The 13,642-nt window shown below is 43.4% G+C and overlaps 1 protein-coding gene across 3 annotated transcripts in view; it reads left to right on the top strand.

Moving 5' to 3' along the window:
• The window catches only part of TMTC1 (transmembrane O-mannosyltransferase targeting cadherins 1), a 717,359-nt gene that overhangs the window by 360,599 nt on the left and 343,118 nt on the right, over positions 1-13,642 (top strand). For all 3 annotated transcript variants that reach the window (XR_003856434.1, XM_029599999.1, XM_029599998.1), the window contains exon 8: positions 3,441-3,630. Coding sequence is in view for 2 of the 3 variants with exons in the window: in XM_029599999.1 (XP_029455859.1) it covers positions 3,441-3,630 (190 nt within the window). In the remaining variant the exon portion in view is untranslated. The remainder of the gene's footprint in view (positions 1-3,440; positions 3,631-13,642) is intronic.

The following is a 13,642-nucleotide window of genomic DNA, read 5'->3' as shown; positions in this document are numbered from 1 at the left end:
CCATGCATAGGCTACCTCCCCCCCGGCTGCCATGATTATCTGTTGAGCCAAGAAAGCGGCATCTCTGTCCATACTAGGGGGACATATATTTAAAACTATTTTTGCTAAGAAAAATGTATACTTTTGTAAACCGTTGTGATGGCTCTACCGAATGACGGTATATAAAACTCAACAAATAAATAAATAAATAAAACAAAAACGGTTGGGTCTGCCCCACCTTTACTCCCTGTATATCCTGAACAGATCTAATTTTGATGACTAGGGACTCTAAGTATAAGGCAAATAAAAGCGGAGAAAGTGGACACCCTTGCCTAGTCCCTCTGCCAATCGAGAAGACATCCGAATATCCACCGTTCACTTTAATACATGTACTCGGGTTTGTATACAACTCTCTGATCCATGTGGAGAAATTTCCTCCTAGCCCAATTCTCTCAGTACTTCGAAAAAGTAATCCCAATGGACCATATTGAATGCTTTTTCTGCATCAATGATGAGAAGGCTCAAAGGTAATCCCCCTTCCCCAGCCCACCATATTAGATCTGTCACTTTTCTGACATTGTCTGCTGCCAATCTGCTGAGTATAAATCCCATTTGATCAAAATGTATCAGATTACCTACAATATTACCTAATCGCTTAGCTAATATTTTGGCCAGAATCTTGAGGTCAAGATTTAATAGAAAAATGGGCCTATATGAGCCACAAAAGGTAGTGTCTGTTCCCGGTTTGGCCAGCACTGTGATGCCAGCCTTGTTAGTTGCATCTTCAATAGAGCTACCCTTAATAGTTTGTTAAAAGCCCTTGCAAGCAGAGGCGCTATAACTGATTCCAGGTGTTTATAAAAACCCACTGAGAAGCCATCTAGCCCTGGTGATTTTCCCATTTTCAATTCCTTGATTGCCTGTGTTACTTCAGTCACCAATATATCTCTATTAAGACTATCCTGATGGTTAGAGGTAGCACTGCGGATGTCAGTTTCGCTAAGGAAGTCCCTTATTGTATCGTTGTTGATATCTAACCTTTGCTGGTATTACAGGCATATATTTTACACATGAAAGTAAAATAGATTAACTCGTTTAAGTCCTCTAATTTTAAAACATGCAAGCATAACTGAAATTTAACCAATTTACCAATTAGCCCACTAGTTTGACCAGTCCTTCTCCATGTCATTGAGACCTTCCTGAATTTTCAGCCTGATCTCTCCCAAGTTCACCCAGACCGCTCACCAAGTCAGTGCTACACAATAAACACGTTTAATATCATGCCAGATAATTTTCAGGTGTAAAATTACGTGAGTAAATTGGAAAATGTGTGCATGTTTCTATTAAAACTTACATGCATCTGTGTTGGTCCCCACCCTGGAACACCCCTAGGCTGCACAATTTTACACAAATATATATGCGTGCAAAAGTGAAAATATTTTCAACATTTATAAAATATAGAATATGCAAGCAAAGTCTACTTTCATGCCTATATGCTAAGTTTTAAGTGTGCAACCTTTTGAAAATTCACCTTTGAGTGTTAGGTGCATCAAGGGCACATGAAAATTGTGAGATAAGGGTCATGAGGTACTCTACTGTCTGTCTGAATGGTTCACACATTATTAGGAGCAGATCAAACACATTTATGGGAGAGGGAGCAGTACAGATAGAACAGACCCACAACAATGATGATCTTATAAGGCTAGTTTCAGAAGGAAGTCTGAAAATAATTTTAAAAAATTAGACATCATGTAAAAGCTATACAAAATACATTATTGGGATCACCATGCTTATTAACTGGCATTATCAAATTATCCCCTAAATTCATCAAAATAATGCATGGATAATGCATTGTTAATGCATGGATAGCGACAAGAAAATACCACACTGCTTCGGTAGTATCGTGTGGTATGGTAAAATTTTCAAGCCCCACGATAATTCCTATTTTACATCTTGCGCACAGAGAGACAGAGAGAGAGAGACTATCTACAAGGCTTTCATATTAGTAAAGTGTATCTCTATAAAGGGCCATCTAATAGCTCGAGGTGAGGTGTTGGTGGTAGTTTAGGGACCAGTTTTTCATGTAGAATGAGACTTACAAACAGCACAGTATACCTCGGTGAAGATTTGAAGACATTTGGAGTGAGGAAAGTCTCACAAAGATGATATTCTACTATGTACTCTCGCCCTAGCTTGATGGACTCTAACACAGGGATACCATCAAGCTAGGATAAGATAACATAGTACAAAACGTCATCTTTGTGAGACTTTCCTTACTCCAATTGATGTCAAATCTTCACCGAGGTATACTGTGCTATTTGTACGTCTCACTCTACATGAAAAACTGGCCCCTAAACCCTAAGGGGTAGATTTTTAAAAACTGCGCGATCGCGTACTTTTGTTTGCGCAGCAGGCGCAAACAAAAGTACGCTGGATTTTATAAGATACGCGCGTAGCTGCGCGTATCTTCTAAAATCCTGGATCGGCGCGCGCAAGGCTGCCGATTTTGGGCAGCCGGTGCGCACCGAGCTGCGCAGCCTGTCTCCGTTCCCTCCGAGGCCGCTCCGAAATCGGAGCGGCCTCGGAGGGAACTCTCTTTCGCCCTCCCCTCAACTTCCCCTCCCTTCCTCTACCTAACCCACCCCCCCGGCCCTATCTAAACCCCCCCTTACCTTTGTCCGTAGATTTACGCCTGCGAGAAGCAGACGTAAATCTACGCGCGCCAGCGGACTGCTGGCGCGCCGTGCTCCGACCCGGGGGCTGGTCCGAAGGCCTGGACCGTGCCCCCGGGCCGGCACCACGCCTCCAAAACGCCGCGCCCCGCCCCCAAAACGCCACGTCATCGGGTCCCGCCCCGACATGCCCCCGACACGCCCCCTTCCGAAAACCCCGGGACCTACGCGCGTCTCGGGGTTCTGCGCGCACCAGCAGCCTATGGAAAATAGGCGCGCCGGCGCGCAAGGCCCTGCTCGCGTAAATCCGGGCGGATTTACGCAAGCAGGGCTTTGAAAATCCGCCCGTAAATCACCACCAATACCTCATCTTGAGCTATGAGATGGCCCTTCTATAGGCATATAAATAGTTGAACACTGTGAGAGCCTCCCCAGAGTCTCTCTCTCCCTCCTTCCTCCCAAGCCCAGAAATGGCCAAAATGCATTTCTAAAAAATTATCGTGAATTGCATTACGGGCATATCGCATAGCTTAATGCCAGGAAAAAGGTGTAGTTATTTCCAGCATTAAAACCATGCGATAGCACCCCTCATTTTAATAATTCCCACCCAAACTCCTCCCTTATATCGCCCCCTTACCGAAATTTGCATCCGCGCCATGCAATAGTGCTAACGCATGCATTAATGCCATAACACATTTTGATGAATGACCCTGTATGGTCTGTAAATTTTAATCTATAAAAATGTCATTTTTGTTCATGAGCATTAATCATTTATATGTTCATTTGCAGATGTCTTACTTATTTTTACCTCCTGGCTTTCAATGCATGGCTTCTACTGGCACCAATTACCCTGTGCTATGATTGGCAAGTTGGAAGTATTCCTCTTGTTGAAACAGTCTGGGATATACGGAACTTAGCCACACTGCTACTAGTTGCAGTCATCGTGTTATTGAGCCTACATTGTCTGACGACATCCAAGGTATTTTTTTTTAAATAAATTTGATACCAGTCCTAAAAGAAAATAGAGGTAATTTTCAAAAGTGTTACATGTGTAAATGTAACATACTATTGTAGTAATTTTTAATCATTTACTTGCATTGTGTTCTTACCATAGGTAAAATCTATTGACAATTAGCATATATTGTAGGAGTTTCCAAAAGCCTGTTTACATGGGAAATCTGCATTTACACATATAAAACCCAGGTTTAAGCATGTAAATCCTTTTGAAAATTACCCCCAGCGAGTATCTGAAATTACAGTAAATCCTGCAATGTTAGAATGCTCAGAATGTGGATTAAATGCGGTGTTTGGTAAAAGGTGATAGAAGGTCAGCAGCCAATGCAGTGTGTTAAGAATGCTGTGCTTAGGGCAGGCTCTAGGCTAACAGGAACCTTGTGCGAAAACTGAAATTTCTACTCACCTGGTGAAAAATACTGACTTCACTCGTGCCACTACCCGCAGCCTCAAATGTTCCATCCTCTGCTTCCTTGCTCTATCCCTGCCCTTCTACATCCCATCCTCCTCTCCTTGCTCTTACTTTCTGTTTCTACCCCCTCATCTTCCATCCCTGCTCCCCTACACCTTTCATCATCCTCTCCTTGTTTTTACCTTCCGTCTCTGCCCCCTTACTTTGATTGCTGCCACCCCCCTCGCCTTCCACCCCCTGCCCCACAATCTCTTCTTTCCATCCTCCCTTCCCGTGTAAGAGAGAGAGAGAGAGAGAGCCACCAGTGGCAGGAAGCAGCATTTAAAAGTGCCAGGTCCCCAGGACTGCTTTCCTATTAGCGGGGTCGGAAGTAGCAACACTTTGGGCCCCATCGGCGAGGCAGTATTAAACAGCAACTCTTCCGTGTACTGTGAGCTGGGAAAGGGACGCACTGAGAGGCGGCAGCAGCAATCTTTCTTCAGCTCCATGGGCTCCTATGAGAAGGCGGAACATGGGCTATTCTTCGGCCCAGCAGCCACATTTAGAGGGTGCCTCCGCGTCCTGTGCGACTGCATAGATTGCACACCCCAAAAGCTGGCCTTGGCTGTGCTGCTTTCTCTTCTCTCTGTTTTACAGTTGTCATGGTATTTGTGTTTAAGGGGATGGGTGGGAATGAAAGTTTGAAAATAGCAAAGGAGTAAAAGTTTTGATAGTGTTTTCTTATTACCAGCACTTGATGTAGGTATAGCCCCATTTATCAGTGCTTAATCCATAACAACAAAGTTTAATACTGTCAAAAAAAAAGTTATAAGCTATACTAAATTATTGCTTGAATTGGTAAGCAATGTACACGTTTTATATATATATATATATATCTATCTTTTTTTATATCCTCCCCCCCCCCTCCTCACCCAAAGCCTTTCCCTACCCTTTTAAAGTTAAAAAGAAGCCTGAAGTTAGTGGCACTCCCGTGATATATTGAAGTTTCCAAACTGAAAATAATCCTAAGGCTTTGGGACCTGAACACATTTCTCCTGTCAGGCGCTAGAACTCTTCTAGCCCTGTCAAATAAAATACACAGTTTCTATGTGTAATCAAATGACAAGTTAGCATTATCTGATTTAGAAGTGTCACATGAGAAAACTCTACCCACTAATGTTTTTTTTTTTAAGACTGGTGACTTCTAAGGAGAAACCTCAGCTCAAGGAATTAGTAGAGAAAGAAATCAGTCAGTTATGGGGGACAAAGCAAAGTTCCCTTATTTATATGTACAGCCCCCCCCCCACCCCGTGCCCAAATATATATTATCCCTAAGTGTAGTGATGGGGGTAGCACATTATACGATACATATACCAATATGAATTACCTCTGAATCCATTACCTGAGAGGGGTGGAGACAATGTCCCTATCACCCCTCACTCCAATGTTTGATTTTTGTGGCCACTTACTTATTTTCATACTTGTAAATCACATTCCCAAAACCCATAAGAACAGAGCAACCATGTTTACCTAGATACTAGAAGTAATTCTTGCAGAAAATAGGAACCCAGCAATATGCATCATAGTATAGTACAACATAAGCATAAACAAATTATTTTTGTGTGCCGTTTTTCCCGCCCTCCCCCAAAACGATAAGAGAACCCCCACGATCAATATCGTGGGGTTTTCCTATCGTTTCGGATGATTTTGAAAATATCGACGATATTTTCAATCGTCCAAAGCCCGATTCACATCTCTAATTACTTTAGATGGTGCAACGTTTTGTATCAATCAAAGAATCAAGAGCTTAGGTATGTGGCTCAACTCATCTTTCTTTTTGCACTCATATTAAGTCAGTTGTTAGAACTGCCTAACAATGGCCCGCGCCATTTTTAAAGATGGCGCCAGCCATCCAGTGCTCCCTCCATGTGACAGGGGCTGGCCAATGGCACGGATACCCTGTCACATGGTAAGGGCAAAGAGCCATCGGCGCCATTTTGATTAGTGGCAGCCGACGGCCCAGGAGTGGGAGATCGCTCCCGGGACCCCCACTGGACCACCAGGTACCTGTAAAATGTAAAAAAAAATCGGGTGCAGCCGATAAACAAAACCACGATCGGGCCCGATAAAAAAACCCACATGTGAATCTGAACCGGAATCCGAACCGATTCCGGTTCCGATTCACATCTCTAAAAGTAATAGAAGAATATTAAAGCATGGAGTGTGTCCTTTGAATGAAGAGAAATTCAGTTTTCATATTCAGTGATAATGTATTTTGATGAAGCCACTGTTTAATTGTGGAAACACAAATTTGTTTGTTCCACCATGTCTTGCCAAGTAGAATGAATCCAAATGAAAAATTGCAAATCATCTGCAAAAATCATGTAACCATCACAAAGACTTGTTAAGAAGTTGCAGATGGGAGCTAGGTAAATGCTGAATAACACTGACAATAGAGCAGAACCCTGAGGAACACCAGTTTTCAAAGATGACTATTGTGAAAGTTTCTTTTTTACTTCAAATTGTGGAGAATGTTTACTTAAAAAAGAGGTGAACCAGTATAAATCCACACCTGCTATACTGCACTCTTGCAAGTGGTTTAGAAGATGGAGTGATCAACTGTATCAAAGGCTGAGGATATATCAGGGACACAAAGATATAATGGTGTCCATTGTCAAGGCTTTGCCTGAACATGTCCATTAAGGACAACAATAAAAATTCAGTGCTCATAGATTGTCTGAAGCTGAATTGTTGAGGGTCAAGGACTTCCTTTTCCTCAATTAACTCGGTCAGTTGTTGCAACAGTTCAGCCGTGAAAGGTAACAAGGATATTGACCTATAGTTATTTAAATCTGCACTGTCCAAGTTGGGTTTCTTTAATAAGGGTCAAATTACAACCTTTCTAACAGAGTCAGGAACATGTCCCGGTTCAAGGGACAAGTTAACAATCGATCTGAAAATGGGCATAATCGTATCTCTTGTAGCTTTAAATAAAGCAGTAGAGCAATTACTGATAGGGCAAATATTATTCATCTGTGAAATAATGTGTTTGAATTTGATTTGAGATGTATTAGAAAAAGTAGACCAATATGGAATAACATCAGGTTTGGTAGTCCGGGCAGGCACATTAGAAAAACAAAGACTAAGTTTTTCACTCTTAAGAGAAAAATGTTGAGCGAGAGAATCTGCAGGAGTATCAGATAAAGCTGAAATACTAATAGGGACCTGGAAGTTTTTTGGTTACAGCCAAGAGCATAAATCCAGTCAGGCTCACCCTCATAAGAATAATGCCTTATAAGAATAATTCCCACTTGATTTTTCAGTTCAATCGGTTCTGGACTTCAGTCTAAGAATTCATTCAGATTTAGACTCTTATCTTAGATTTATTAGTACCTGGAAGTTTCTCTTCCGCCCATTTACTTCTTCTGGACTGATATTTATTATTTTGCTCATCACATATCTTTTGAGTAATTTTATTCTCTCCCATGTTGTATCCCAATTTGCATTTTGAAGTTCAAGTTCCTGTATCCCAGTTATTTGTATTCCCTTGTTATATGTTTTCCCTTGTTCCTTGTAACGCTACCATGCGACTTTCAGTTTCATTGTAAACCAGTGTGATTTGTATTTTATACATGAACATCAGTATAAAAAAAGTAATAAATAAATAAATAAATAATTTAACTGGAATAGAAGTTCCTTTTGGCATCATAAGTTTGCACCTGATAGTCATCTAGATACCTTTGATAAATGGAGAAAGATTCTGGAATATGATGCTTATTCCAATAGTGCTCACTCTTTTTGAGAGACCGTCTAGTAGATCTAAGAGACGGAGTAAGCCAAGGTTGTGATTTTTTTATTTGGATGACTTAAAGCTTTAAAGAGGTGCTAATGAATCGAGCACTGAGAAAAGTGTAGAGTCCCATTCAAAAGCAATGCTATCTAACTCAGCCATATGTGGAAAAATCTGAGGGCCTGATTCACTAAACATTTTTTGCCATAGACACAGAATGGGAGAAAATCCTAAAATCAGGCCCTAAATGAGATCAATAAACTCAGTGCTATCCACGTGACCATGATGATACTAAGCTTGATTGAAAACCTGAGAGAATTTTTGTGATTCCGAATGAATGACACAAAAAAACCCAATTAATGCATGATCAGACCAAGAAACATCTTGAGTCGAGATGAAATTTACACAATGTTCCTTAATGGAATCATTAACAAAAACTAAATCTAAACAATGGCCTTATTTATGAGTGGGTTGAGAAATAATTTGAGGCCAACACAAAGAGGCAAGGATATCTATAAATAAGGTGCAGTGGGATACAAGCGGAAAAGCATTGATATGTAAATTAAAGTCTCCAGTTATTAGCATCTTTTTAAGCTCAGGTTTAGCTGTGAGAAGCTATCCAAAGAAAGGGGAAAGACTGGATTTTAACAATTTTGGAGGGTAATAGATTAAACAAATAGAAAATCAAGCAGCAGAAAATGGAATAAAAAGTGTGGTATTCCAGACAGGCACTGCTGCACTCTTGTCAGGGTCAGTGATGATGCCCTTCTCTGATACAATATGTCCCATTTTTTCATCTGACGACAGCTTGAGTCCCTGAGCTTCCAGCTAATATAGTGTTTTCATTAACTGGGCTTCATGCTTTTCTAACGTTTTTCCAAAAAGGATGATGTTGTCTAGGTATATCAACACTTCTTGGAGGTTCAAATCCTCCACAATCTTTTCTATAAGGTGCTGCAATACACTGGGTGCTCCTGTGATCCCCTGGGGCATTCATTCGAACAGGTAAAACCCCAGGGTGCAGATGAAGGCAGTTTTTTTCCTTGTCACTTTCTGTCATGGGTATCTGGTAATACCCAGTTCTCAAATCCAACACAGAGAACCATTTGTTTCCTGTCAGTCTAGTACATCATCTATTCTTAGTAGGGTGGACTGGTCTGGAATAGTTCTCTTATTTTTAGGGTTCTGTAGTCTATACACATCTGCACCGCTCAGTTCTTTTTCCTAGCCACCACTATAGGGGAAACATAGGGGCTCCTTGATTCTTCTATTATTCCAGTAGCCAACAGGTCCTGTAGGTTCTTCCAGACATCCTCAATCTCATCTGGGTTTAGTCGTCATGATCTTTTACAGAATGGATGTGGGTAATGCATGGGGTATAGGGTACTCTACTCCTTTTGCCAATTCCCACTTCCACTCATGGATGGAAAACACATTTCCACGCTTGGAAAGTTGTTGAATCAATCTCTCTTTCTACTCAGGGGAAATTGGGGAGTCCCTGAATTTAAACAGCAAGGGGTTGATCATTGTGGTGGAACCCCTAATACACAGTGTCCACAGTGTAGGCGCGGGCTATCTCGACCCCCTTGTCCAGGATGATTTCCTTTTTGGATTAATTTTGCACCCAGACCTGCAACTAGTTACCATTCAAAGATTGGGTGGACATAACCCCTCTTTGAACTAGCAATCCTCAAGGCAGCCAAGTATTTGGTGAAGCTTCCAACATTACAGTTTGCATCTTTGCTTCTGGGGGAATCTCCAGGTATTATGACATTTTCCGTTCTATTAACCATTCCCTTCCTAATAATTCCTAACATTCTGTTTGCTTTTTTGACAGCTGCAGCACACTGAGCCGACGATTTTAAAGTATTATCCACTATGATGCCTAGATCTTTTTCCTGGGTGGTAGCTCCTAATATGGAACCTAACATCGTGTACCTACAGCAAGGGTTATTTTTCCCTATATGCAACACCTTGCACTTGTCCACATTAAATTTCATCTGCCATTTGGATGCCCAATCTTCCAGTCTTGCAAGGTCCTCCTGTAATGTATCACAGTCTGATAATGATGATAGGGGCTGGGCGGGTGGACAAGGAAGGTGATGATATACCAGAGGGATAGAGGGAAGGGAAGAAGTTGATAATGCCAGGGGAGAGGGAAAATTAAGATTATGACAGTACTAAAGGGATGGAGGGAAGGAAGGAGAAAGTGGGGATAATTCCAGGGGGTGGAGTGAGAAGGTGGTGATGCCAGGGGTGGAGGGAGAGAGAAGAAAAGAAGGTGATTATGCCATGGGAGAGGCAAGAGATGGTGATGATGATGCCAGAAGGTGGAGAGAGAGGGAAGGGAAGAGAAAGTGGTTATGTCAGGCACATGGAGAGAGAAGGTGGTAATGATGCCAGGGGAGAAGGGAAGAGTAAGGTATCGGGGGGGGGGGGGGTGAAGGAAGATGGGTTGGAGAGAGGAAAGGAAACAAGGTAATGTCAGGAGAAAGGGAAAAGAAGATGGTGATGATGCCAGAAGGGTTGAGGGATAGGGACAATGATGATACCAGGGTGTGGGGGAGAGAGAAGGGAAGAGAAAGAGATGATGTTGGGGAAAAGAAAAGAAGGTGAGGATGCCAGGGTGGTGGGGAAGAGGGAAGAAGGAAGAGAGGATAAGGTAATGATTATGCTAGGGGGTTGAAGGAAGAGAAGAGGTGATGGTGCCAGGGGTGGAGGAAAAAGAAAGGGAGGGTGATGACAGCAAGGGGTAGAAGGAGAGGGAAAGTGATGATGCTAGAGGTGGGGTGACAGGGAAGAGAAGATGATGATTGTGAAGGTGATTGGTGTACCACGATCAAATGAACTGTATGCTGGGTGTACTACGACACAAAAAAGTTGAGAAACACTGTTCTATAATACTGGCAGTCTCTTGCAACGCTGTGCCCAAGGGGATATTCTGCACCAGAAGTGCCCTATTTATATCACTCTTCCCCCTTAAACCAATTCTCTAGAATTTGCAAGGCCATGGCTACAGTATGTCACAATGGTGGTGATTGGGTATTACTCAGCTGGTCTGGGTGTGCTATAGCAAAAAGAAAACGCTCTCTTCTTTTTTTTCTATCCATGGTGCCTCCACTTCTGTGTAGGCCACCTTTGCCCAGAATATATATTATTCCTACGTGTAGGGATGGGGGTACCACATGAGAAGATACACATACCAATATGGATTACCTCTGGAGAGGGTGAAGATGATGTCCCTAGCAGCCTGATACCACACTAATATTGATCTTTGTGGTCTGTTACTTATTTTAGTACTTGTAAATAATATTCATAACACCCATAAGAAAAGTGCAATCCTGTTTACTTAGATACAAGAAGTAATTCTGGCAGAATATAGGGGCACAGCAATATACATCACAGTATAGTACAACATAAGCTTAACCAATAAAGCTATCCTGTAAAAGTCAAGGACAGATAGAGTCATAACAATGTTATACAGAGAAAATATAGAAGGTTGTAATAATTAAATCACTTACTATTATCATTAGCCAGAATATTTTCTCAAGAACCCAAATCCCAAACCTAGGCTTATCCTCAATATTTAAACCGTCACTTGACCCAAGAGTGTACCCTGATAGGGAATTCAAGAAGGACAAAAAACAAACTAATGTCCCATAAAAATTAAGAAAGAAAATTATGTCTGGTTGGAGCAGTTGTAGAGATTGATGAAGTTGTAGTGTGTTGGCCCTGGGGATAAATAAGGTCTAGAAGGAGGGGGATTGACTCATACCTGGGGAGATGTGACCACTTTCGCCCCCCCCCCCCCCCAAAAAAAAATCAGACCCCTTCCAAGCAAGACAGTGGAAAGAAAAATCAAATTACACTGCTCCCTGTACACCAACTATTGTCTGGAAAGCTGTACCTCTAAAGTAGGCTGAGACACACAAAAAGATACGCCAGCCTCATAAAGCCTCTTCTTAAAGGCTGGTTAGACAGTAGAGATGTGAATCGGAACCGGAATCGGTTCGGATTCCGGTTCAGATTCACATGTGGGTTTTTTCCCATCGGGCCCGATCGCGTTTTGTTTATTGGCTGCCTAGCCGATAAACAAAAAACCCACCCCGACCCTTTAAAAGTAACCCCTTAGCTTCCCCCACTCTTCTGATCCCCCCCCAAAACCTTTTTACAGGTACCTGTCGCATGGTAGGAGCACTGGATGGCCGGCGCCATCTTGTGCTCCTTCCATGTGACAGGAGCTGACCAATGGCACCGGTAGCCCCTGTGACATAGTAAGGGCAAGGCTATCGGCACCATTTTGGTTCCTGTCACCCGACGTCACGAGTGCAGGAGATCGCTCCCGGACCCCCGCTGGACCCCCAGGGACTTTTGGCCAGCTTGGGGGGCCTCCTGACCCCCACAAGACTTGCCAAAAGTCCAGCAGGGGTCCAGGAGCGACCTCCTGCACTCGGGCCGTATTGCCAGTATGGACCCCCGCTGGACTTTTGGCAAGTCTTGTGGGGGGGTCAGAAGGCCCCCCCAAGCTGGCCAAAAGTCCCTGAGTGTCCAGCGGGGGTCCGTGAGCGATCTCCTGCACTCGTGCCGTCGGGTGCCAGGAACCAAAATGGCGCCGGCGCTACCTTTGCCCTGTCATATGGTAAGGGCAAAGGGCCACCGGCGCCATTTCTTTTAATGCAGCCGTGGCCCGAGAGCGGGAGATCGCGCCGGGACCCCCCCACTGGACCCCAGGTAATTTAAAACATTTTGGGGGGGCTTCGGGAGGGTGGGGGATTTATTTTAAAGGGTCGGGGTGGGTTTTAGGGTGCCGGTTTTCCCGCCCTCCCCCGATTTACGATTTTTTACGATTTAAAAAAACAAAAACCATGACGATCAGATTTCCCTCCCCCCCCCAGCCAAAATCCATCGTTAAGACAATCGATCACCCGATTCACATCCCTAATACTTACACCTGCTATAAAGTAGGTGTAAATGTCCGTGCAAACATTTATAGAGATGCTTTCAAAAATCGAAAGTACGTGCATTAATGATTTCCCTCACCTCAACTCTGCCCCCCTGAGAATGCCTCTCTGTACAACACCCCTCCCCCCAGATTAGTTTTCAGGAAGCCCATGGATGCACGATAAACCATGTTTTACATGCATAAATACATTTGAAAATTACCCTCCTTGCAAATTAGGAAAGTGTGGCATAGTATCCACTCTTTTTGGATGTCTACATTTATGGACGGATTTTTAAAAACCCCGCATGTGAAAACCGGGAGATACACGCATGGCTGGGCCACAAACACGCCACAGGGATTTTCAAGTGCCCGTGGCCACGCACCTATCTCCTGGTATGTGCAGAAGAGAGGATGTTTTGCAAAGGGGCGGGGTCTGGGCATAGGCGGGTTGGGACAGCGCGATTAGGCTCTGTCCTGCTGAAGCACGTGCCAGGATCCCATCGGCCTGCGCAACCTGCTTCTGCACGGGAGAGCGGGTAAGTTTTAAAACAAAAAAAAATAGGTTAGGTAGCGTGGTTTAAGGTGTCGGGGGGGATAGGGTAAAGGGTTGGCAGGTTAGATAGGGGGTTTATTGGAGCGGACTGGGAGGGAACTGGGATTAGGGCCTATCGCGTCGCCGCATGCATGTATTAAAATTCCCACCCACCCCTTATGCGTGCGAGACTGCATTCGTGCGCACATGCATACTGGTAGCAGATTTTATAACATGCGCGCGTCGGCGTGCACATGTTATAAAATCGGTGTATCCGAGTGCTCACACCGGGAATTGTGCGAACATGGACACACATGCATGG

The sequence above is a fragment of the Rhinatrema bivittatum genome, chromosome 4 (genome assembly GCF_901001135.1).
Source record: "Rhinatrema bivittatum chromosome 4, aRhiBiv1.1, whole genome shotgun sequence".
NCBI lineage: Eukaryota > Metazoa > Chordata > Amphibia > Gymnophiona > Rhinatrematidae > Rhinatrema > Rhinatrema bivittatum.
This window is presented reverse-complemented; position numbering and strand designations above follow the sequence as displayed.